The sequence below is a fragment of the Peromyscus maniculatus genome, chromosome 10 (assembly GCF_049852395.1).
Source record: "Peromyscus maniculatus bairdii isolate BWxNUB_F1_BW_parent chromosome 10, HU_Pman_BW_mat_3.1, whole genome shotgun sequence".
Lineage (NCBI taxonomy): Eukaryota > Metazoa > Chordata > Mammalia > Rodentia > Cricetidae > Peromyscus > Peromyscus maniculatus.
Window position 1 is genome coordinate 2,815,043 of NC_134861.1, and position 23,590 is coordinate 2,838,632.

The window sequence follows — 23,590 nt, forward strand, 5'->3', positions numbered from 1 at the left end:
ATTTTCAGATACTCTCAGGGAAGGCAGCTGGGGACTAGTCTAGGAAATTGTGAGAAAATGACTTTGAGATGTCCACCCATCCACCTTGCCACCCATCCCTGTGTGTACCCTCCCAGGGTGCATTGCACCATTCTGCCAATTAAATGACATCAGCAAGGAACAAAGGATGAGGGCATAGTGCTGTACTCTTTAGAAGCTATGGGTCTCTACCTCGGGGAACAGAGTTCTCTGTGCTCACTCTGGTCCCATATCTTTCTCTCTCTCTCTCTCTCTCTCTCTCTCTCTCTCTCTCTCTCTCTCTCTCTCTCCCTCTCTCTCTTTCTGTGTGTGTGTCTGTGTGTGTCTGTGTGTGTGTGCGCGCGCGCGCGCGCGCGCGCGTGCGTGGGTGCCTCAAAAACTATGGTAAAGTAGGGTTGAGTAGGGTTGTCTACTGCTCACTCTCACTGGTAGTAGATCCGTTTCTTCTGTAGGCCTCTTGAAGGGTTTAAAACCCAGAAATCAGGAATGACTGACTCTAAGGGACTGCCAGGCAAAGGGGTGGCGGCCCAGCTAGCAAGACTGGCAGCTGGAGCTTTCAGGAAACAGCTTCTTACTAAACGGGAAGAAAAGGATGCAGGGAGACATGGCAGCAGGCAGTGATCTCCCCCCCCCCCCAAAGCATAAGAGTGGGTATTGGAGCATCCCTCATTCACTGAGTTCCCAGAAGTCCATAAAGACGTCTAGCCTTCAGCCCACACATGCTCGCAGGACAAGAGAGGAGAAAGGAAACGCCACCTATCACACACAATAGAACTGAAGCAGCACAGTGACCAGCCAGCCCTCCCAGGGCACGCATGTAGGAGCTACCGTGCTGTGAAAAATGAAGAGTCACTGAGGGATTGAGGGGAGGGACAAACCTTCCTGAGGATTGTCACCTCTAAAGACTGGCACCAAAGCCTGGGTGGATCACCTGGAGCCCGTTTGACAGAGGTGCTGTTTGCTGAGTCTTCCAGGGGCAGATGAAGCAGTCAGGGAGACAGAGGGTCCCAGATCTGCCTGGTTGAGAGGTCTGGGGTCTGCCTGCACGTCTCACGCCTCTGCCCTCAAGCGGACACCACACCCATGAAGTGGCCAATGCACATGCTGGCTGCAGGAGTCACATAGGGGGACATGCTCTCCTCCAAGTCCCTTCATGATTTTACTTGTGAACTTTGGACCCACCATCAAAGTCCCCTCTGGAAGTGACCTGGGTGTGGGACATACATGGTTTTGCTCACTGTCCAGCTCCTTGGGCTTTATGTCCCTGTGACCACAAGCTAAAGGTGGTTTGAATTGTTTTGTGGAGGAAATGAAAAGATTCACTGTCCTCCATGGCACAGGAAAGCAAGACAAAGGTCAGCTCAGCACCTGTATGTGGCATGGCCGCCCCCACTACCTCCCTTGTGACCTTCGGCTGCCATCGTGGGTAGCGGTGGAGCTGGAGTCAGGGAGGAACTTCCATGGCGTTGGACTGAAACGCAGTGCCCTGCAGCTTCCAGAAGCAGCTTCCGGAGCCCACAGTGGGCACCTGTGCTCCAGGGGACCTTGTGGCAGGAGGAAGGACTCTGGCCTTGTCCTTGGTCCTGGTCTCTGTTTGTGAGCCTGTTACTTGACGTGTTTGGGAACATGGGGTTTAACTTAATGGGGCATGGCATGGAGAGCTGAGGGATGATGGGGGACCTGTTGGGCACGTGGGAGGAGGAGGAGCTGGAGGTCAAGCTGAGCACCATGGGCAGGGACTCTGGAGTTTTATCCTGAAATGGTGAGATCACCCAGACAGAACGTGGTTTTAGGGAGGTTGGCTGCAAAGTGGGAGGAAAGAGGATTGGGTATGGAGGGGATGGAGAGGGGCCATGGGACAGCAGAAGAGGACAACACACCCTGCCTCCAAATCACGACTGCATGTCCAGGTAAGTTCCCACTGCTGCCTCCAGCTCAAGCCTCTGCCTAAGCCATCAGTGTCCCCATGCATGGAGTGTGCCCAGGTGGAACCAAGGTTGTCCCCAGTGCACCCACAGCTTCCAGCTGAACTTGAGTCTGGCCTGGCATAAAGGAGGTGTGTGTGGCGGTGTGAGCGACCCCAGTGGCACAGTGTGTCCATGTCCCCAGGTTCTATCATCTGCATTCATCACACCTGTCTGTCCTCGCCTTGTGGGCCCAGCATGATTAGGACCAAACAAGTTGAGGCTGGCACAGAGTGCCCCATGGCAGACCTGTGAAATTCCCAGCTCCAGCTTGGGCAGGTGGGAAGGGAGGAGCCTGGGGAGAAGCTAGTCTGGAAGCCAGGTCCCTGCCCTGACCCAAGCCCAGGTCGGCACTGCTCCTCAGACTGCAGGCTGCTGCTGCATCCAGGGATACGTGAGAGAGTGACATGTGGCCTACAGCCTGCTCTCTCCACTCCTGCTACACTCAGGTCCCTTTGCGCACACCTCACTCTTCCAGGCTCTAGAGTCACATCTGTTAGAGCGACTTTCCCAACTGGCTCCCCATGCTCAGTCATGCTGGCGTGAAGCCCTCCCTTCCCCTTCCCCCAAGGACTGGCAGTTCCCTTGGCACCCCTTAGAGCCAAATTCTCCTCTCACAATGCCTGCCACTTATCATAGGTAATGAGGAGCCATGGTAGGCCTCACACTGGCCACAAGGGACTGGGGAGCTCTGAACCCACTTCAGAGACTCAAGTTCAGTGTCCGTCTGATGGATGTGACAAAAAAAAAGTTGAGAAAGAACTGAGAGTTAAATTTGAATTTCACATAAGCAATGAACTATTCTTACTGTGTCTCAAATATCATACATATATTTATGCTAAGCATTTGTTCATTTACTGGAAATTTTTATCCAACTGGTGGCTTTCCCATTGGCTGGCAGCCCTGCTTCCCCTAGACTCCGGACGCTGAGGACATGTTTTGGGGGGTGGAGTCAAGCCTGCCAGTGGCCTCCAAGCTCAGTGGCTGAGGCCATGGCAGATTTCCCCAGTTACACACTCGGGGAGAGACCGGCTTTCATCTGGAAGCATCCTGGGCCTTCCCCTTCCACGCTGAGAGCTATGTCTCCTAAGATGCACTCCCTTGCAGCTCCAGCTCTGGCTCCCCTCCAGCTTCCTTATGAGACAACCCCAGGTAAACCCTTCCCCGGGAGCTTCTAGGGCTAATTATGTCACATCAGGCCACAAAATGAGTTTTTGCAAAGTGGCCTCAGCCACAATGGAGCTGCCATGCAACCTAATTATAAAACCCACTGCGCTAGAAATCTCAAGGCAGAGCGACTTGGACATGACGGAGACATGCTTTAATGCTCATAACTCAAAGAGCTTGTTTTAAAAACCGACTGTAAACCCATTTAATTACTTGATTTTAAAACCAACCATGTGGAAATTATGTTTCTTCAATGTGCATTTTGGATGCAATTTTTGGCAAGGGAACTCCATGGTGGCTCATAGCACTCCAGGCTCCCCAAAACAGCCTCCCCGTGCCTTCCCTGAGGCCCTTGTATGCCCCCCTGAACCTCTCATCAAAGGTGGGGAGCCAGGGCCCAGAGACAAGGACCCTCAATGCCTAGAATGGCAACTGGTGAGCAGGTGGTACAACAAAACTTGGACTGTTTGATGATAAACATTATGTTCTTCCACTGCCCATTCATCCACCTATCCACCCACCCTCCACTACGCCCTGCCCCCCATTTATCTACCTACTTATTCACCCACCCATTTATCCACCCACCCATGCTTCTACTCTTCTGTGCATGCATCCATCCATATCCACTCATCCATTCTTCTACTCCCCCGTCTCTTCACTCATCTACTCACCTATTTTTCCACCCACCAAATCCATTTTCTCATCCATTCATCCAGCCACCTTTCCATATCCATTCACTCAAGTATCCACTCTCTACCCTCCCGCCTATCCATCCAGCTCCCCATTCACTCTTTACTTATCAACTCATTTATCCACTCATTCAACCACCTTCCGTCCATGCACCATCCACTCTTTTAACCTTTCCATCTATCTACCCATCCACTCATCTACTCACTGTCCATTTATCTACTCATCCATCCTTCTATCCATCTACCCATCCATCTACTCATCACTCAATCCCTGCTCTTGATCTGCATAATTAAAGCCAGTTGAATGTCTTATTTATATGCATTTCAATTCACCCATCTGAGTATTTACTTGTACATACACAAACCACATATATACAGGTATGTATATATATATATATATATATACATATATATATATGTTGATCCATCAGTCCATCTATCCATCCATCCATCCATCCATCCATCCATCCATCCATCCATCAGCATATGCCATTTGTCTGTATATTCATCTACTCACTACAGATATATAGATATAGATATCCCTCCACCACACATACATACACATCCCTTCATACATAACCATGCAGCAAGCCTTTAGTCTTTAGACAGCTTTTCCTGTACCTTGCTTCTGGGCAAGCAGAAGTGAAGTGAGTATCATCTACTCTCCAGCCCCAGGACTGTCAGGACAGGGAGACTCTGAAACCAATGTCCAGAAGAGAAAAGTTCTAAAGTAGAGGAGTGAGAACTTCTGGGATCCTGATGAGGACTGGACATAAATGGAGAATGAGAAGTGTCCCATGGAGGAGATCCATTTGAGTTGGTCACTGCCAAATGTGTAGGAGTTGAGTCTGTGAGAGAAGAGAATGACATTTGCTCTGAAATTCAGGTCCACTAAGCTCAGGTTCTAGCTCCCCCAAACCAGAAACACGCTGGTTTCTGTGTCTTGGGAAGTTTCCTCCGATCTGTGAAGACGAGGGGAGCGGGCTTCCTCATTATTACCCATCAGCCCCCTCAGCTGTGCCTCGCCTTCCCCCTCTTGCCTTCCCCCAGAGATTCCCGGGGAGGGACAGGGATGCTCCTGATCCCCCAGCTTTCCCTCTGCCCTTTGGGATCACACCGTACCACTTCAGATACCACTTAACACCCCAGGGCTGCCTGGCCCCAATGTCCCCCTCAGATTCCAAGCTTCCTCATGACATCTCCACCCGGTCGTCCACTGGCATCTTGGGGGGTCTCCATCTTGTGACATTCTTGTCTGCTCCTGTGACCTCTTCCCAAAGGCAACTTGGAAAGCTGTGCCATGAGCTCTCATGCAAAGGCTACTGTCTCCCTCTCCCCATCCCTGCACCCCACATCAATTGTGCCATGTTCTGTCCCCACTGTCTCCATTGGGTGGCAAGTGTCTGTTATCACCTGGGCCTGTGTGTAGTTATACACATTGGCACCGTGAATGACCCTGGCATCTGTGGCTCCCACTGCAGGCCTGTGAGACAGAAATGGGAGGTCTTTGCCTTGTTTAGAACCTAAGCTAAAACCAGGGATGGGAGTTCATGAGTGAAGGGCCAGGTCCGTGGCAGTCTCTTTCTCGGCATATACCTTCCTATCTCCCAACTGGCAGGCATCCAGGTCAATTGTCTTGTGTCAATCAATCAATCTAATGATTCCAGGCCTCCCCAAGTATGCTTCCCCTTCTTGTTGCCGCTGAAGTCAGTGGACTACTCTAACCCACCATAGGTGAGAGCTGGCATCCATATGGTAAATCAGAGGCGCGAATCTGCTCCAGCCTGCTGTGACACCATCCACTGATGCCCATGGGGAAGAGACTCCTAAGCAGTCACTAGAAGCTTTGCTTAGCTGTGAACAGGCTCTGTGGTGCTGTGGATATCACTCTATATAAATAAAACACTGATGGCCAGTGACCAGGCAGGAAGTATAGGCGGGACAAAGAGAGAGGAGAATTGGGGAAACAGGAAGAAGGAGGGAGAGACACTGCAGCCACCACCAGGACAAACAGCATGTAAAGATGCCGGTAAGCCACCAGCCATGTGGCTAGGTATAGATTTATAGAAATGGGTTAATTTAAGATATAAGAACAGTTAGCAAGAAGCCTGCCATGGCCATACAGTTTATAAGTAATATAAATGTCTGAGTGATTATTTTATATGTGGATTGTGGGACTGCGGGGCTTAATGGAACCTGGAGAGAAGCCCTCCAGCAACACTGTGGGATGTCAGCAGATGCCCAGCTAGAGCCTGGCCAATGGAAGGTAGTGTGTGGAACTGAACAGAAGAACCATTAATAGGTCCTTCTACATTAATAGGTCCTTCTAGTGCCTACCTATCACAGCTACCTGCAATTGCCCCTCTCCCTCCCCACCCCTCTGTCTCGGTCTTTCTCATTCTCATTCTGTGTGTGTGTGTGTGTGTGTGTGTGTGTGTGTGTGTGTGTGTGTGTGTGTACATGCACTAGGGCAGTGATGATAAATTTACAACTGTAGAATATGTTTTTCCTGAATTGCAAAGCTCTTTTGCTGAACAAAATCTTACAGAGTCATAGAATCAATAAATCAGATCAAAGGCAAGCAATGTGGCTGTGACAAGGCTTGGGGCTGGAAACGCTGCTTTCTGGGCATCCCTGTCACCCTGCTCAGCCATGCTGATGGAGCTTGGCATCCTCAGGGAAGAGTGTTAACCTCTCAGAAAAACAGGGATCATGAGGTTCTGCATCATGACCTTGGAGGGACCAAGTGTGGACATGGTGAAGTGATTGGGCATCTAGTGACAGTAAGTTACACCTGTCACACTTTGTCTTCAGTGTGCTAGGGTGGCTGCTGCACCTGAGTTCCCCACACTGTCACATCTTCCCATTGTCACAGCAATCCTATGAGTTATTATTAGCATGATTGGGATTCACTGAAATTGCATTCTGGTGAAGAGTACTACACCCTTTCCTGAAGCCCAGCTCTTCTTCCCTGGGGTCCTCCAGAGGGAGAGGTACCCAGAGCAGCCTGAATTTGGGAAGGACCAGTGTGTTCCTTGCCAGGCTGTAAACCTCCTCTATGTCCCTTTCCTCAACCCCAGCCTGAAGCTCAGGGGATAGAAAAAACAAAAAACAAAAGAGAAGCTTTCCAGTGCCTTCTTGCTTTCCAAGAAAAAAACCCATTTTGGGTTGAGGCTCCCATGGGTCACTCAACTGATTCCAGGCCACATGGACATACATGGCTAGAGTTGAGCTCAGGTATGCTGGCTGCAAAGCTCTTCCCATGATGCGATGACACTGTTGAGGAAAGCAACTTCCATGCAGACAGAGGTATGAAGCCTCCCAACACCAGGAGCATCCAAGCAAAGCTCAGGGATACAGGTGATGATTTCACATTATAAAGCATGTGGTCCAGCTTGCCCTCAGCCAGCTCCATCTTTGCAACTCAGCCGGGACCTAGCTTCAGGTGTCACTGAGTTTTGGAGGAGGCTGGAACCACTTTACCTTACTTGTTTCTCATCCAAACCTTGCCTTGCCTTCTGTATGCCTGTGGGAGAGGCCATGGCCAGGCCACCACCAGGAGGGTTCTGGGTACAGAACGACATGCACCCTTTCTATCAGGACACACCACCCGTTCGGTCAGATCTCCTGTCTTTCGGTCTCCCTGCAGTGGCTGTGGGCCCTTGGAAATATCCTCCAGAACCCTCTTCTTGATAACGTTAAAGATGTCACCATTCCCTTCCCAACAAGAAGAGCGAGAAGGAACTAACAAAACCAGTAGCCAGCACCACTGCCATGTTCAAGGACTATGATAACATTAGAAGTTACACCTTTCTATGAATACCAGTACTTCAGTTTCATAACCACTAGTAATCAGAGACACCAGCATCCCATGATTGATGGTTACTAAAACCGCATCACTGACTATTAATATATAGACACCAATACACCACTGCTGACTAATGCCTTGAGACATCAATAGCCTACCATTAATATTCAATGGACTCAGAAACACCACACCACACCACACCACTGACAACAGGACAACAACACAACAAACACATCCCACCACTGACAACGAGGCTCAGATACCGGTGATGAGGCTTGGACTGTAGGGTCCGAGGAAACGCTGAAGGAAGACCCCAGACTCACGTAATATGCAAGAACAAAGAACCTTTATTATACCAGCACGCACGTGGGATCGTTCCCCTGTACAAAATGGTAATGACCCTGAGAGGGACCTGCAGGCTCCTTTTAAGCACAGCTAAGGGGAGTTTCAGAGTCAGCTACCTAATGGGTTAAAAGCAGCGGTTACTTCAGTATATTTCTAATTGGCTGAGGATTAGTCTTAACCATTTTTGGACACATCTGCACATGCTTGGCCGTGACTCAGAGGGGGCTGCTGGGTTTGTCCTGGAGACACTGTGAGGCTGACTTAGACCCTCTGTGTTTATTCTCTCCCTCCACCCTGAATGTGAGGGCCTTGGAGATAAACGGGAAAGGCATTTGGTTGTCAGAGAACTTTCCCTCAGAGAACTGGAACCTGAATTCAGTTGTGAAAGTGGGAGCGTTCAGCCCCTTCAGGACACAGCGGCACATGCAGGAAGTCAGTGTCCTTCCCTCCGCACCCTGTTTGAGGGTTTTTGCAGGACTGCCCCATCCCGATTAGGAGAAACAGTCTGTGTGACTCATAGTTCAGAGATCCACGCCCCCCTTAGCTTTGCTGCTGTCTACCTGTCCTGTCTCAATACATCATGGTAGGAACTTGTGGCAGAAGGGGCTTGATGACCCCATGGTGGCCAGGAAGCAAAGGGAGAAAATGTGGAGGAAGGGGTGTGGGTCATGTCCCTTTCAAGGTCACACCTGAAAGGGTATACGGCGGTGCTGGTGGCTAGAGCTGGGTACCGCGGTGGCCGCGGTTTAGCTGGCAGCAGAAGAGAGCGGAGGAATCATGAGACATGGTTACCAGAGTTAGAATGGGCTTTATTAGAGAGAAGAGGAGATAGGACAGAGAGAGAGAGAGAGAGAGAGACAGAGACAGAGACAGAGACAGAGACAGAGACAGACAGAGAGACAGAGACAGACAGAGAGACAGGGAGAACGTGGGTTGCATGTCTGGCCTTTTGGCTGGGACGCAGTCGCCTGCTGATGACGTAATAAGGTGCCAGATGAGACCCCCTTACAACACCCCCAGTGACCTTCCTCCCACTAGCCCCCGCTCAGGTTCCGTCACTTCTACACAGGGTGGGGACCAAGCCTCTGTCACATGGACCCTAGAGAGACACTTATCTGGATGCCTGCAAGGACTGGCTCACTTCAGCAGAGCATCATTTAAAAGATGCAGCGAGCATTCTGTCTAGTCCTGGCACACCATGAATGAGAATGAAGACATGACTGTCCTAGGTGTGGTGGAGGAGAATAAGAACATCTCTTTTTTGTCGATATGAGGGAGAACACAGCCAGAGGCATCCGAAAGAGTCCAGACTGAGCCTGGCCAACAGAATAGACCGTGAGAAGAGGGAAAGAGGAAGAGAGTGAGCGAGGAAGAGGAGAGCGGCAAGGGAGGGGACCAGGAGCCAAGAGTGGAGTGCCAAGGAAGACGCCAAGGGCAGAACCGAGACAGCATATGGCCAAAATATCTGAGTGATACGGAATCAGAAGCCGAGGGGAGGGGAGGGGAGGGGAGGGGAGGGGAGGGGAGGGGAGGGGAGGGGAGGGGAGGGGAGGGGAAGAAGGGGCTGAAGAGATTTAGGGGACAGGGAGGTCCCTTGTGTAAGAAGTGCTGAGAGGAGCCAGGACTCTGTAACACATACTTGCTATGCTGAGAGAGACTGACAGCCAGATTTCATTTATGTTAACAGGCACCTCAGTTAGCCATTTGTCCCGGGTTTCTTTGGGACCAGTACACAGTAAGTGTAAATCCAAGCCTGATTGTCCTGTGTTGTCCATGCTGAATAATCAGTGTGTCACTGCCATGTCGCTCAAGGTACCCACTGTGGCTGGGGACTGGGGTTTCCTATGTAAGGTTCTTCCTCTGCCATACAGGAAGCTGCTGCTGTAAGGACCAAACAGGAAGTGACAGTGAGGGCCTAAGAGGAAGCTGTGGTAAGAACCAAACAGGAAATTGTAGCGGTCAGGCAGGAAGCTGTGGTATGAGTCAACCAGGAAGCTGAGATGAGGGCCTAACAGGGTGGTGAGCGGCTAACAGGAAGCTGCAGTGAGGGCCAAACAGGAAGTTGCAGTGAGGGTTCTACAGTGAGGAAGCTGTAGTGTGGGACAAACAGGAAGCTGCCGTGAGGGCCTTTCAGCTCTATTCTCACTGGGCTCTGTAAGCAGACCATCAAGAGTTCCTAAGTGGACCCGCAGGACAACGGGTTCTGAGGTCTCCATTGCCCACCTCCAGGGACAATGGCCTCTAGCTCAAGCTGAGGCAGCGCTTTGGCCATCTGGACTAGTGACAATGACATCTTCGCCTCTGGTTGGGAATATTTGACTAGCAAGTCTCAGGGGTCCTGGCATCCCCACAGTGCGACCATTGCCCAGGCGCAGTCGGCTCCGCGAAGCCAGAATTCTAACAATGCTGCCATGTGTTTCCCTCGCCTTCCGTTGTTCAATTAGGGCAGATGAATGAACAAATTGTTCACTGATCTAATCTTACACAGTTAACACAACTGTCCTGATAAAAGACAATCTTGCAAAACACAGTTACTCCAGAGAATTCACCATCCTCTGCACTCTGCCTGGGCGAATGGGCTTCTTTGCATTGTCTGCGAAATGCCTTCAGACAGGCAAACAAACGCAATTAAACCACATTCCCTCCAGGGCCTCCATGCACAGCCCCTCAGAGAACAGAGGTCTCAACAATGGCCCCGCCTCGAGTTTCCTGTTATTGACAAGATTTCCCATAAATCAAGGTTGTAGAACGTGGGTGGTAGTTGTGTTTATGTCTCCTGAAATACGTCTGCCTTCTTCGATGAGTATCGATCAGGTGCCAGGTTTCAAGGCAGACGGACCCTGGCTAAGGGGAAAGCATGCCTCTCCTTTCCGTTTACAAGTGTGCCCTGGGATGTTTCTTGGCATTTCAGCAATTGTCAAGTCAGTAATTAAAGCTGAACCAGCCCTTAGCTGACAATCAATTCTGTGATTGGGTTTGAGTGGCTGTTTTTACTAAATCAACACTGGGTGCTCGGCAGCGCATGTGTTCACACAGAGGCAGGATGGCTGCCACGGCAAGCTGGGCCATCCATGCGTATGGGAGCGTGTGGTTGTACGGCCCTGGGCAAGTCACTTCCCCATCCTGGCTCCTGCTCCAATATCTGGAAGAGAGACAAGGGCATCTCCTACCCAGGCTGCTCTGAAAGACTAGGACTTGTGTTATGCCCAGAGGATGGGGGTGAGGTTGGGGATTGTGCTCTCCTGGTCACCATGGTGATCTCAACACTCCACACAGCCCTGGTGTAGGTAAATAACAGGAATCCTGTGTATGGTGCCTCCACAGCCCCAGCACCCTGCATCCTGTTAATCACCACCTGTGGGAGCCCTTCTCCCCCTCCCCCTCCTTCATAAGCTCTGAAGTCGCCCCTCTCCAGGTTTGGCGGCTTGAATGAGATCTTGCCCCCATAGTCTCAGGCATTTGAATACTTTGTCCCCAGTTGGTGGCTTGAGAAGGCTAAGGAGGTGGGACATGGTTGAAGGAAGTATGTCACACGGGAGGAGGGTTTTGAGAGCTTAAAGACTTGTGGCATTTCCAGTTCTCTGCTCTGCTCCACGCTTGTGGTCCAGGGTGTGATCCCTCAGCTTCCTGCCCCTGCAGCCAAGCCTTCTCTCGGTCATCATGGACTCTGACCCTCTGGAACCATGAACCCAAATAAACTTTTCCCTCTTGAAGTTGCCTTGGGCATGGTATTTATTACAGCAGCAGAAAAGTCACTATTACACCAGGTAAGGACAATTGGGGTGCCCTGCTGAGAACCAACTGGGTCTCCCGCTTCTAGATAAGCAGGCAGTACCACCCATCCAGTCCTGCTGTAGCCTGCCAGCTCCTGGTGGATTCCTTTGTTTGTTTGTTCGTTCCTGGGGGGGTGGGAGGGGCACATGCGTGCCACAGTGCCCCTGTGGGGTCTCGGGACAAGTTGGTTGGTTCTTTCCTTCCACCGTGGTCCCAGGGATCAAACTCAGGTCATCGGGGTTGTGCCTCAAGTGCTTTTCTGCCCTGAGCCTTCTCCTCTTGCAGCAGTCCTGGTAAATTTCTAAGATGGTACAGCAGCAATTCACAGCTGGGGGTCAAGGGCGCTCTGATCCTGTTGTGATGTACTTCACACAATGGGAGCTCAAATCTCTCGGGCATCATGCTGTGAACAGGTGTCCTCTGCGTCCTGCCCCGACAGATATTTCCATTCTGTCTCCTTGATGCAAGAATGGATTCTCTAGCTCACAGCAAGCTCATGCTGCTGAAAGGAATTGCCGGTAAGGCAGCCAAGTCCTGGATTTTGTAGGTCAAAGAGGAGAAGTCAAAGACATCAGCACCAAAGACAGGGCTCTGTACAGCGAATGGTCTGGATGAAGTGTGCATTGTTCAGTAAGCAAGGAGGGAACGGACCAGATCCTGGGGTTTGACTGGTAATATAGTCCTAGATCTTTCCATCATGAAGCCTTGATCAGAAACCACAGCAGGTATGGAAAAGGAGTTTAACGTCGAGCCCCAAGACTCCCCTACATGGTAGAGAGGACAGCTGGAGTGGAAGGTCATGGGCTGAGGTGAAGGTCACATGTTAGGATGACTGTCACAGGCTGGAGTGAAGGTCAGAGGCCAAAGTATAAGAAGGTTGGAAACAGCTGTCCATTTTCCCAGCTGTCTTCTCACCCTGTGCTGGGCCTGGGAAGGATGCTGGGGATACTGGTGAGGCCCTGGGCCAGGCCAGAGAATCTATGGAAGACAGTGACCCTGCTGTTAACCTGTCAGCTCTCCTGTGAAGGCTGTTCAGCCCAGTACATCATGGTGGTGGGGGGATGGGGTGACATCCAAGCCAGCACTTTGCCGTGTCCCACCATCTCATTCCAAAACAGCCGAGAGGGCACACTCCAAATGACCTTCCCTGGAGTAAGTCAAGCCACATCTGGCTCCCAGCCCCATGTGTGGGCATGTAGTCCCCAGACGCCTGCCCCCCGGCCAGCTTCCTACCAGGCTCGCCCTAAGGGTCTCTCCCTCCACTGGGTATGTCCCAGGAACCTTGGGAGCTCAGACTGATCTCTGGTCATCTCCCAAGCCAGTCATTCTGGCTCATGTCCACACTTCTGTAAATGACACCATCATCCACATCTGCCCATGCCAACAGGTCAGAGCACCCTCTGTGGCCCATGGCACTCAATCCCTACCGAAGCCCCTGAACCCCGACTCCAAGGCATTGTTAGTACTCATCCATCCTCTCTGGCATGCTGCCTTTGTCTGAGTCTCCTTTAGCTAACCCACCTGGCTCTATGGGCCCCATCCTCTTGTGTACCCTCAGGCAACCTGTCTCCAGGGGGTAACCAAAACAGATGACCCCTTCTGCAGCTCCAGAGATCCCACCTCAGGGTGCCACCCCCCCCCCCCCGCCCCGATCTGCAAGTCTTGGGGGATGAGAAAGGCGCTGGGTTGGAGAATTCTAATTACTCATGACTCACTCAGGCCCAGATGAGATTCTAGCAGGTTCTAATTTCAGATGTGGGGGTGGGTGCCTCTCTGTTTGTCTCCACTGTCTGCATCTCCAGCCGTCAAAAATCAAGTTTCCTGAGTTCCCAGCTGGCTCCATCTGGCTGGCCAGGAACATTGGTGTGTATGTGTGTGTGTGTGTGTGGGGGGGGGTGTTCCATAGACAGGTAACACCAGTCTTGAGGCTTGGGCTGGCAGCACCCCCCCCCTGCCCCAACACATACACACAATCACATGTATAGGCATAATGGAGAGAGAGGAAGGTCTGTGGGGCTGCCGGGCAGGGCTCTGGCAAGCAAGGATGACATATACTTTTGTGTGTTTCCTGTAAGCCCCACATAAGTGATTGCAATCTGATGTGTGTCATTGGGGCAGGCTGGGTGTTAGCACTGCCTTTTAGAAGAGATGGGCTGAAAGGCTTCATGGCAGGAAATGGACCAGGGAGGTGAGATCCAGCATTTGGTGGTCAGAGAAACCACAAGAAGCCTCCAAGGGAAGCAGTCACAGGGACACATCAGACCGGGAGGTCCAAACTGGTGTCCCGTGAACCATAGCAGACAGGAAGGAGATCTGAGTGAATCTGGGGCCCAGAAGAAGACATGTAGACCCTTAAGCAGTCAGGATTCCTAATATGGCCATGGGAACAGGGATCCAGCACAGGTCCCGATCTGCCCCGCCTCTGCCAGGAGCTGCTCCAAGCCCTTTGCGTGGAGGCTGCACGGACACCTTCTGTAGAAGCCATCTCTCTGCTGCAGCAGGGTAATGGGGTGGGGTCATTCATGGTCAACACCCCAGAATGTCTGTAAGTGCGCTCCCCCCACTCTCCTCCTTATCTCTCCGTAGGCCCAAGGAACAGAGGTACTTTGGAGGAGGCGTTCACTGCAATAGGGTATCAGAGCATGTGTGTGTACTGGCAGAAAAGTCTTAAAAGAACCCTGACCAGGGGGGAGAAAGGTCCGGGGAGCTTTTGTGTAATCAGAAATATATCCCCGATGCTTTGGTGATGTGTAGACTTCTGGGAGCCATTTCTGGCCTTTGGGGTAGGGAGAGAGGCCTTCATAGAATCTCCTGCTGTATCAAGTCCCCTGGTGCTTGCTAGTTGCCTTCCAGACAGAAGCAACCATGCCCTAGGCATTAGTTGGGTGGTTCAGGGAAACATGAAGGGAGAGAAGTTGATGCCACCAAGCCAGCGGTGAACTCCACACACCAGGACCTCAGCCTCTCTGGCCTTAGCATCTCCTCTGGGAAATGAAGGCAATCGCAGTTCCTTGGCGGATATGCTATGAGGATTCCAAATACCTCTCCCTGACCCATACTCCTGACCCCGGGTTGGGCCCTGCAGCTTACTAACCTTTCCTGAGGCTCAGGCTTTAAATTGCCCAGGCATCAGTCAAAGGTATGTGTCAGATATTCCCACAGCATGTTCGAACATGTTGCCTCTGATTTCAGGAAACCCAGCCTCACAGCCCCCAGGACCTAGCTCAGGTACCATATGTCTGCCCCAGAATAGTAAGCGGTAAAAATACACCGTTGAAAATAGAGTCTGCTTCTCAATTTGGAAGTGCAATCTGCCCACCTCCGCCTGCGAGCTACTAATTGATTTGCTTTTTGCCCTGGTCTTCCTACCCTTGTCAGCACTTTCTCTTCCCTCTTCCCAGAGGCTGAAAATAGACCCTGATGAGATTGCTGGGCCCTTGGTCCCTCTCACCTCAGGGTCACCTAGGCAGAGCCCTGGGCCCACCTGCGGGGCTGGTGGCCCAAGCCAGGGCTCTTACTCGGTAATGAAGTCATGGCACCTACTCAGGGCCAGTTGAGTTCCCCGGGCTGGGATATGGCTATAGCAGATAGACCCAGCATTGCCAGGCCGTGGGAGGCTTCCCTAGAAAGAACACAAGGGGCCACAAGGTTGATGGTGCAGACGATTCTGGGTGAGGGACAGGGAGCTGCACTGACTCTGTACCAGGGAGGGTCTCCTGGAAGAGGCATCCTCTGGAGAGAGCCTCGGAAGAAGGAAGCTGTTTGACAAGCCGATGTCGGGGTAAGGCCCTGCTCCCCCCTCACACAGCTTGATTGGTGTGGGGCCACCTGCAGGTAGGACATCATTGCCTGGGAGTTTGCACTCAGAACATTTGAAGGGAGATATTTTAGTTTGTTCATATGTGGTCTCGAATCAGGGTAGAAGTCCAAGGACAGCATCTCAGTCATCCGAGTCGGGGTGTCTCCATCCTCCTGTGTATCTGTGCAGGGAGCAGCACATGCCCAGAAAGGCAAGGTGTCTACTGTCTCAGCCCACTGCAGAATACAGAACGGGGGTGACTGATACAAGAGCCTGGGATGGAGATGGGAGGTGGGCCAGGAACCCTGCTTCTGAGACCCTGTCCCATTACCTCACTACCCTGGTCTACCAGTCAAATCTACCCATTCAAGGCCCAGCTGTGTGCCCCTCCTCAGAGAAGGCCCCCTTCTTGCTCATGGTTCAGCAGCCGTAGAAGAACGAATGAATGAATGAGCCTTCACTAATGTGTGCTACTGGGAGCAGTGAGGAGGAAGAAGTGAATGAGGCTTTCTAGCTGTTGGCCTCTAGGCTACTTGAATATTCATGAGGATATTCTCCCAAAGAGAAAAACAAACACAGGATCCTATGGGAGTCCAAGTGGAGGTGTGGCTGGCCATTCCCTCATCCAAGCATGCATTTTATCCCCTATCCACCCAGGATGGACCAATTGCCAACCCCACCCACACCTGTGCTGGTGGTCACAGAGTTGCTCAGAGCATGCATTCCAAACAGGAGGCCCATAGCAAGCAGTTACTGTGTCAGAATGCATCCTGGGAAAGAGCCTTAATGAGGGGCATATGGGTTCTGGGAAGAAGATTAGCCAAACCAGGGGTGCATCGAGAGCCTGGGGTGGAGAAAGGATGTCAAGCGGGTGTTTGGTGAGCCAAACCCAGGATGTCTGGGTGCCTTGTGTCATCTTCTTGTTCAGGTGTCTACACATAGTTTGGATTATCTAAGGAAGGACAGAAGGATGCGCCATAGGGACACAGGGAGGAGCCGAAAGTTCCTGAGAGCTACAGCTGGATGCTTTGAGCAAACAGTTTATGAATTACAATGTGATGTCTAAAATAAATATTCATGAGCCCCCGGTGATATAACTGAATGATTAAGTAAATAGCTGAGGAGGCGGGACCAGTTCTAGTGCAGAATTCCAGTCGCTTCATAGCTGCTTCTCCCTCAGGGAGGCGGGGTGCCATCCCACTCCAAAGAGGACCCACGAGCAAGCCTCAGCAAAGGGGCCTGACGAACACCGCCTGCCAGCAGGGCACAGGACCACAGCGTGTCCTGGTGACAATACCTCCCCATGTGATCTTCTAGCAAGTACTACCGCAGTGGTGTTTGCTGGAAGATCGCAGACAAATGTGGGAAACACACTAGCGAGGCTCCCTGGAGGGACCCCTGCAGGAACCAATCTGCCTGCCTCTCCACTGCCACGTAATCAAAGCAGGGGAAGCTAAAACTGTCCCCAACAGGACCCAAGAAGACCTGACCACCTCATCACATGGTGTCTGCTGTGAGGTCCTGGGACAGAACCAGGAAGCCAATGGCATCTGAGTCCAGTGGGGTGTTTGGATAATACTAATAGGCTGACATTGGTGCCGTCATTGTGGCAATCGGCACATCTTCCACCTGGAACCACTACAAATAAGTTTGTTTAAGCAAAATCTGGAATCCTAATTCTCCATTTAAGACTGACCTCTGCTCTGGCTTCCTCCGCAGCCCCAGGGTGTTCTCTACGGTCACTCATTCCTGCTTACTGGGACATCACATGGCATTGCAGAATGCCACAAGCTTCTTATAACTCAGTCACTGTAGCACAGGGGATGGGACCCATCATCCTGTGTTCCCACCCTGTATTCCTTCTCAACACCACTCCACGGCCCTTCCCTGAGTTACCCTGCTCCTCCACACCTGCAGGCTCATCTCTTTTTCTCCATTACAGAGTCTCTCCCAGGTCTTCCTGAACAGAGATAGTGGGCTTTTGTGCTGAAGGAAACTAATTAATGTTCCCAGGGAGCTCGTTAAGATTCCTTGGAAAGAAAGTGTGATGGGATTATCATCGGCTCACTTAGACCGGAGCAAGCGCTCTGTGCAGCCCACTGATCCTCATTGGCCATTCATTGTCTTCTCAAGATAAGCTTGACCTCTGAAAGGCCATGGCAGCAGCATCCAGACAGAGGCTGGTCTCAGTGCCCTGCACCCTCCTGGAAGTTGTGTCTTCCTCAACTCTGCTGGTTCCCAGCCAGCCCCACCCCAGCTCCAGACCCAGCAGAGTTGTCTCTCCCACCAGAGCGCCCCACAGAACACATCAGCTGCTTAGACCTCAACCCTGGCTCCTCCTGATGAACCACGTGACCTTGACATCTCTTTCCCTTTTCTGTGCCTCAGTTTCCACACCTAGCAAACAGAGGTGGCGATAGGACAAAAACTCCCTTTTAGAGTTCTATGAATACAACGTAGTTACACGAAGTGCTGCTGGCCCAGAAGGGAGGGAGGCCTGCCTGAGGACTTGAGTCTGCACACATGAGAAGGGGACTGATTACAAGTCGTCCACGACTACACCAGAGGTCACAGCACAAATGGGAAGCGGGAGCACAGACCCAAAAGGGCCTAAGGCCCTGCCTATGAGGGCGGACTGTTTCCCAGGACTATGGAGAACCGGGAGAGTTTCTGGGGGCTTCATTGACGCCGGTGGTCTGGGGGTAGACAGTGGACTGGGATTGGAGAGTTCACGGCATGGGACCAGTCCTCACTCTGCCATTGCTGCTGTGTTTCGGGGATTGCAGAGCCAATGGCTCCAGCACCCCTTGCTCGGATGCTGTGTGTGTGTGTGTGTGTGTGTGTGTGTGTGTGTGTGTGTGTGTGTGTGTGTGTGTGTGTGTCACTTTCCCAGCTTACCCAGGCCCCCTGGCCTTAAGCTCTGGCTTGTCAGGAGCTTTCCAACTCTCCATTTTCAACTCTGAACCCCTCCTGGAACCCACAGTATAACAGCAGGGTCTCGGCTACCACGAGGCAGAGGGGAGTCCCAAGCAGCCCAAAGGAGAAGGTATCCATGGGGACTGGACAGCATGAAAAGAAATGTAAAAGATGCTGGGTCAGGTGGTCTTCCCGTGCACAGGGAGGCCTCGTACCAGGGTGTTCCCTGAGGATCCTGCCCACCACAAAGCTGGGTACAGCAGTGACTTCTCCTTGGGAGGCTCTGATGAGGCAGATCACCCCAGTCATGGAGATTCATCGGCTGGCTTCAGAGCCACATAGGACCTGGAATGCTCATCCAGCCTGTGGGCCTCCTGTCACTTCAGATGCTCCACAGAGGGGTATGGTGTGCACATCAAAGGGAGGTGGCATTCCTCACAAGACCAAGCTGCCAGAGTCTCCCAATGGCCCACTCCTGTGAGCCTCTTGGGGACCTGCCTCCAGCAGAACCAAATTCAAGTTGTGGAAATATAAACCAGATGCCCGCCCCCTTCACCCTGAGCAGAGCTCCTGCCAAAGCTAAGGATGTATGGACTGTTCTCTCAGGGTAGAGGCTGGTCATCCGAGGGAGGGTGTGCTGGATTCCACCCCAGGAGGTCCAGGGGACCTTGTTCTCTGCCTCATCTACCATCATGTGTCCAGCAGCCCCAGGTCACTACCCTTGTGCTCTTGTCTTTACTTATGAGGACACTGTTGGAGGACTTACCCTAAATCTAGGATGGCCTCCTCTGGAGGTCCTGTGCTTGTCACCAGTGACCATTCTCCCAAGTAAGGTCCTTGTTGTGACTGCGCTGTGTCAGGAAGATGAACGGACCTGTTTCCATCCTTCACAATGTCAGAATGTACTGACTAGTATTCAGTTCACAGGCCACCTCAATCTGTTAGCTGCAATTGCCAACTAGTCCCGACTCCCTAAATAGCTGGTCAAGGTGAATACTGGTTCTTTATTCCAATCTTAATTACCAATATTAACTCTCATATCACAACTGCATAGCACACAGAAGATGTATGTGCTTGTGCACATGTTTTTAATCCATCTACCTACCTGCCTATCTCTATAGGTAGGTGCTCTGGTTTATCTACCTACCTGCCTATCTCTATAGGTAGGTGCTCTGGTTTATCTACTTACCTGCCTATCTCTATAGGTAGGTATCCTCACTTGTTTTTGTCATGTTGAGAAGAGAGAACCTCAACTGAGAAAATGCCCACATCACATTGGCCTGTGGGAGACTTTCTTCATTAATGGTTGATAGGAGAAAACTCAGTTCACTCTGGGTAGTACCCGCTCCGTGCAAACGGTCCTGGGTGCTGTGAGAAAGCATGCTGAGCAAGCTAGTGAGCAGCACTCCTCCATGGCCTCTATGACGGAGTGTGTGGCCTGAGCATTGTCCGCTGAAGCAAACCCCTTCCTGCCCAAGATGCTTTTGATCACAGTGTTATCACAGCGATAGAAACCCTCACCAAGCCAGATGGTGGTGGTGGTGGTCGTGGTGCACGCCTTTAATCCCAGTGGATCTCTGTGAGTTCAGGTCCAGCCTGGTCTACAAAGTGAGATACAGGACAGGCTCCAAAGCTACACAGAGAAACCCTGTCTCGAAAAGAAAAAGAAAAAAGAAAAAGAAACCCTCACTAAAACACTAGGTTACAGCATGGACACAAAGGACTGAAGAGGCTGTAGCTGGGTTCAAGGAGTCTAGAGACCTAGCTGAAGACAAGCAGAAAGTTGCCAGGGGTGGGGGATGGGGTGGAAGGCAAGTGCCTGTGGGAACAAGATAATGAAGCGAGCTGGATGCTGTATTGCCAAGTCAGCCACAGGCTCAGGGTTGAGCTGAGCTTCAGGGTCAATCCCACTGCAGGGAAGAGGTGCAGAACAGCGGAGACTGTAAGATGGAGGGCAGGACCAGATCCAGAGGGAGGAACAGATGGATGATGAATGGATGTCAGGTCATATGGGCAAAGAGGAGGGCAGGGAGGGGGGCCAGCAGTCAGAACAGGCCCCGTCAACCGTGGGAACTGAGTTAACTTCGAGGCAGTAGGGAATTCTCTGCTTCACTCTCCTTGATACACACGTGAGTCAGACGACAGGTCACCATCATGGTGTCAGGGGACCTCTTCACTTTATGGAGTCCAGGTAAGGGTGTTGCACCCTTTCCTCGGTCTACTGTGTCTGGTAAATTCCTGGCACGTTTTTTTCCCGGTGTGGTGTAATGCATCCAGATGGGGGCCGGTTTACTTTGATACATCTCAAGGGTGACCACCTGTCTGCTTTTAGGAATAGGTCGTCTCGCTGGCCAGGTGGTCATGTTTCCATGCCCACCAAGGGACAGTCATCCGCCCCTGTGTCTGTGCTCAAAATGGGGCCAAATGCTGCTGGTAAAAGGGACTCTTTGCAGGCAAGGAAGAGCTCCAGACCCTCTGTTTACGCAGCATGGAAGGTCCCAGAGCAGGGTGTGCTCTCAACCCTCGCTCTCCCAGGCTTAGAGTATGGGTACATCTCTTCAGAGGACACTAGTCAGCCGACTGCAGTGGCCTTGCAGTAACCCTCCCACCCCCATCAGCGCTTCATCCTCTCTTTGAGTTCTACACTGTCACCCATCTAACTCCTCATTCTTTTCTTCAGGCCGACACCTCCATTCCCGTCACCCGCTCCCCACCCACCCACACTCGCCTCAGCTCTCTCCAGAGCCGACTTTCCTGTATGGTACAGACCTTGAACTTCAGGATTCCAGGTCAAGCCTCAGCTCTGCTACAGTACCTGCTGGAGGCCTCCATGGAAGAGTGGGAGGGGCAGTGAAGGAGAACGCCCCTCCCAGCCGTAGCCCCGAGTTCAGCCTCACATTCTGTGTTTCAGATCATCCTGGTGAGCTCGTCCCTTGGTGACCGGGAACAGAGCCTCTTCCTCAGCACCGACGAGGGCACCACCTTCCAGAAGTATCCTGTCCCCTTCCTCGTGGAGACCCTCCTCTTCCACCCGAAGGAGGAGGACAAGGTTCTTGCCTACACCAAAGACAGCAAGGTAAGGGAACATGGGATGTGAGGCCACACGACCCAGTCAGACAAACACCAGGACAGAAGCAGCTCTTGCTGTCAGAGGACTCTGAACCCCCAACTGGTGAGGCAGAGCCTTGCTTGAGCTGGGAGCCATGAACCTCAGCTTTGCCCTTAATCACACACACACACACACACACACACACACACACACACACACACACACACGTAGTCACCTATCAGCACTAGGAGTCTCACACTAATATGATGGGTGTGTTAGAATAAATGAAGGTGGCAGTGAGTGCCTTAGCACTAGAGGCCTGTGAGCTGGGTAAGGAGATTCTAGATAATGTCGGGCCCTTCCCCTCTGCCTCTTCTCTTCTGCCTTAGGCTAGTAGATGCTCAGGTGGAGGGGCACTGAATAGTTTCCTGTAGCCATGGTGGCCAGTGACCACATATTTGGGGGCTTAAATGACAGAAACGTGTTTTGTCACAGATGTAGAGGCCAAAAGTGAAAAATTGGTATCTCTGGGCTGAAGTCAAATGTCCCTAAGACTCTGGAGAGAACTGGTCTCCCTTTTCCCAGTCCTGGTGGTTGCTATGTGTTTTGGGTTAAAGTGGCATTGCTGTATCTTCCAGGACAGCCAGGTTAAGTCTCTGTCCATCCTTAGAATGGCCCCTGCATGTGTACATGGACGTGTTTAGTGTACCTGTGTCCATGACTACATATCTGAACTCCCACCACAGTCCCCATCTTCCATGAAGACAGAGGCAGCTCCACCCCAGACCCACCAGATAATCCCCATATCCTAAAAAGCACCTCTAGAAAGCCATTTGGGGCCATATGAGGCCATGGTCACTAGTTCTAAGGATCAAAATATACCTGTCTTGGAGCGGAAGGATAGCCTGCCACCACACCATACAGCAAGCAAGAGAAAGGTCCCAGGAAGGGAGTCTGGCCCTAGTGACAGATATGCAGTGCCTGCCACACTGTGGCCATCAGGGAAAGGAGCAGGAAGAAGAACCATGGCCCCTCCCCTCCCTCCAGCCAGTCTCCACTCCTGCCTCTTTTGACTGTACCCATCAGAGGCCAGAACAGCAGCCAGTGGAAACTGCTATTCATCAGCCCCTGGGACAGGGACAGGTGTGAGGGCCAGAATGGATCCATCCAAGGATGGATGGATGGATGGATGGATGGATGGATGGATGGATGGATGGATGGATGGATGGGTGGGTGGATAGGTGGGTAGGTGGATGGATGGATGGATGGATGGATGGATGGATGGATGGATGGATGGATGGATGGATGGATAGGTGGATAGGTGGGTAGGTGGATGGATGGATGGATGGATGGATGGATGGATGGATGGATGGATGGATGGCAGTTGGTTAGATGAATGAACATATGTAACTGAAGTGCAGCAGCACGGTCCCACCTTCCATGTTTTTCCAGGGTCCTGTGTCTCTTCCTTGGTGCTAATAAGCAGTTGTGTGTTTCTGCTAGTGTTTGGTCCCAGTCTCCAGCCCACACAAACCAGGGCTGAGTTCTCTGAAGGTAGCCATGTTAGATTTATATTTCACCATCTTAATCTCAAGTGTTTTCTGAAAATATATGCTGGGTGGATAGATTGTGAATAGACATAGGAAAGGATGGATGGATGGATGGATGGATGGATGGATGGATGGATGGATGGATGGATGGATGGGTGGGTGAATGGATGGATGGATAGGTTGGTGGATGGATAGATGAATGGATTGATGGATGGGTGGATGGAGAGCAGTTGGTTACATGAATAAACATATGAATTAATGATAAATTCCTACTAACAGGAAGCAGCCAAGTAAGAGAGCCTCAAGTGAAGAGTGGTGGTGGCCAAGCCCAGCTTTCCCCAGAGTCCAGCCTCCTTGGCAAGGTCTAGCACATATTGTCTAGTGTCCCTGGCCTGTAGTTGCCTGTCTGTTCCTATCCCTTTCCCTCAGGGCTGCACACCCTTCTGGGTATTAATAGTGCTACTTAGCCTTCCATGTAATTAGACTAAAGCGTGGCTACGGCGAGTTATTT

At 51.6% G+C, this 23,590-nt stretch overlaps 1 protein-coding gene across 5 annotated transcripts in view; it reads left to right on the forward strand.

Annotated features, from left to right (window-relative positions):
• Window positions 1–23,590, forward strand: part of Sorcs2 (sortilin related VPS10 domain containing receptor 2) — a 385,723-nt gene that overhangs the window by 299,594 nt on the left and 62,539 nt on the right. For all 5 annotated transcript variants that reach the window (XM_016004035.3, XM_006985589.4, XM_076545711.1 and 2 more), the window contains exon 4: window positions 21,392–21,556. In XM_016004035.3, the coding sequence (XP_015859521.1) occupies window positions 21,392–21,556 (165 nt within the window). The remainder of the gene's footprint in view (window positions 1–21,391; window positions 21,557–23,590) is intronic.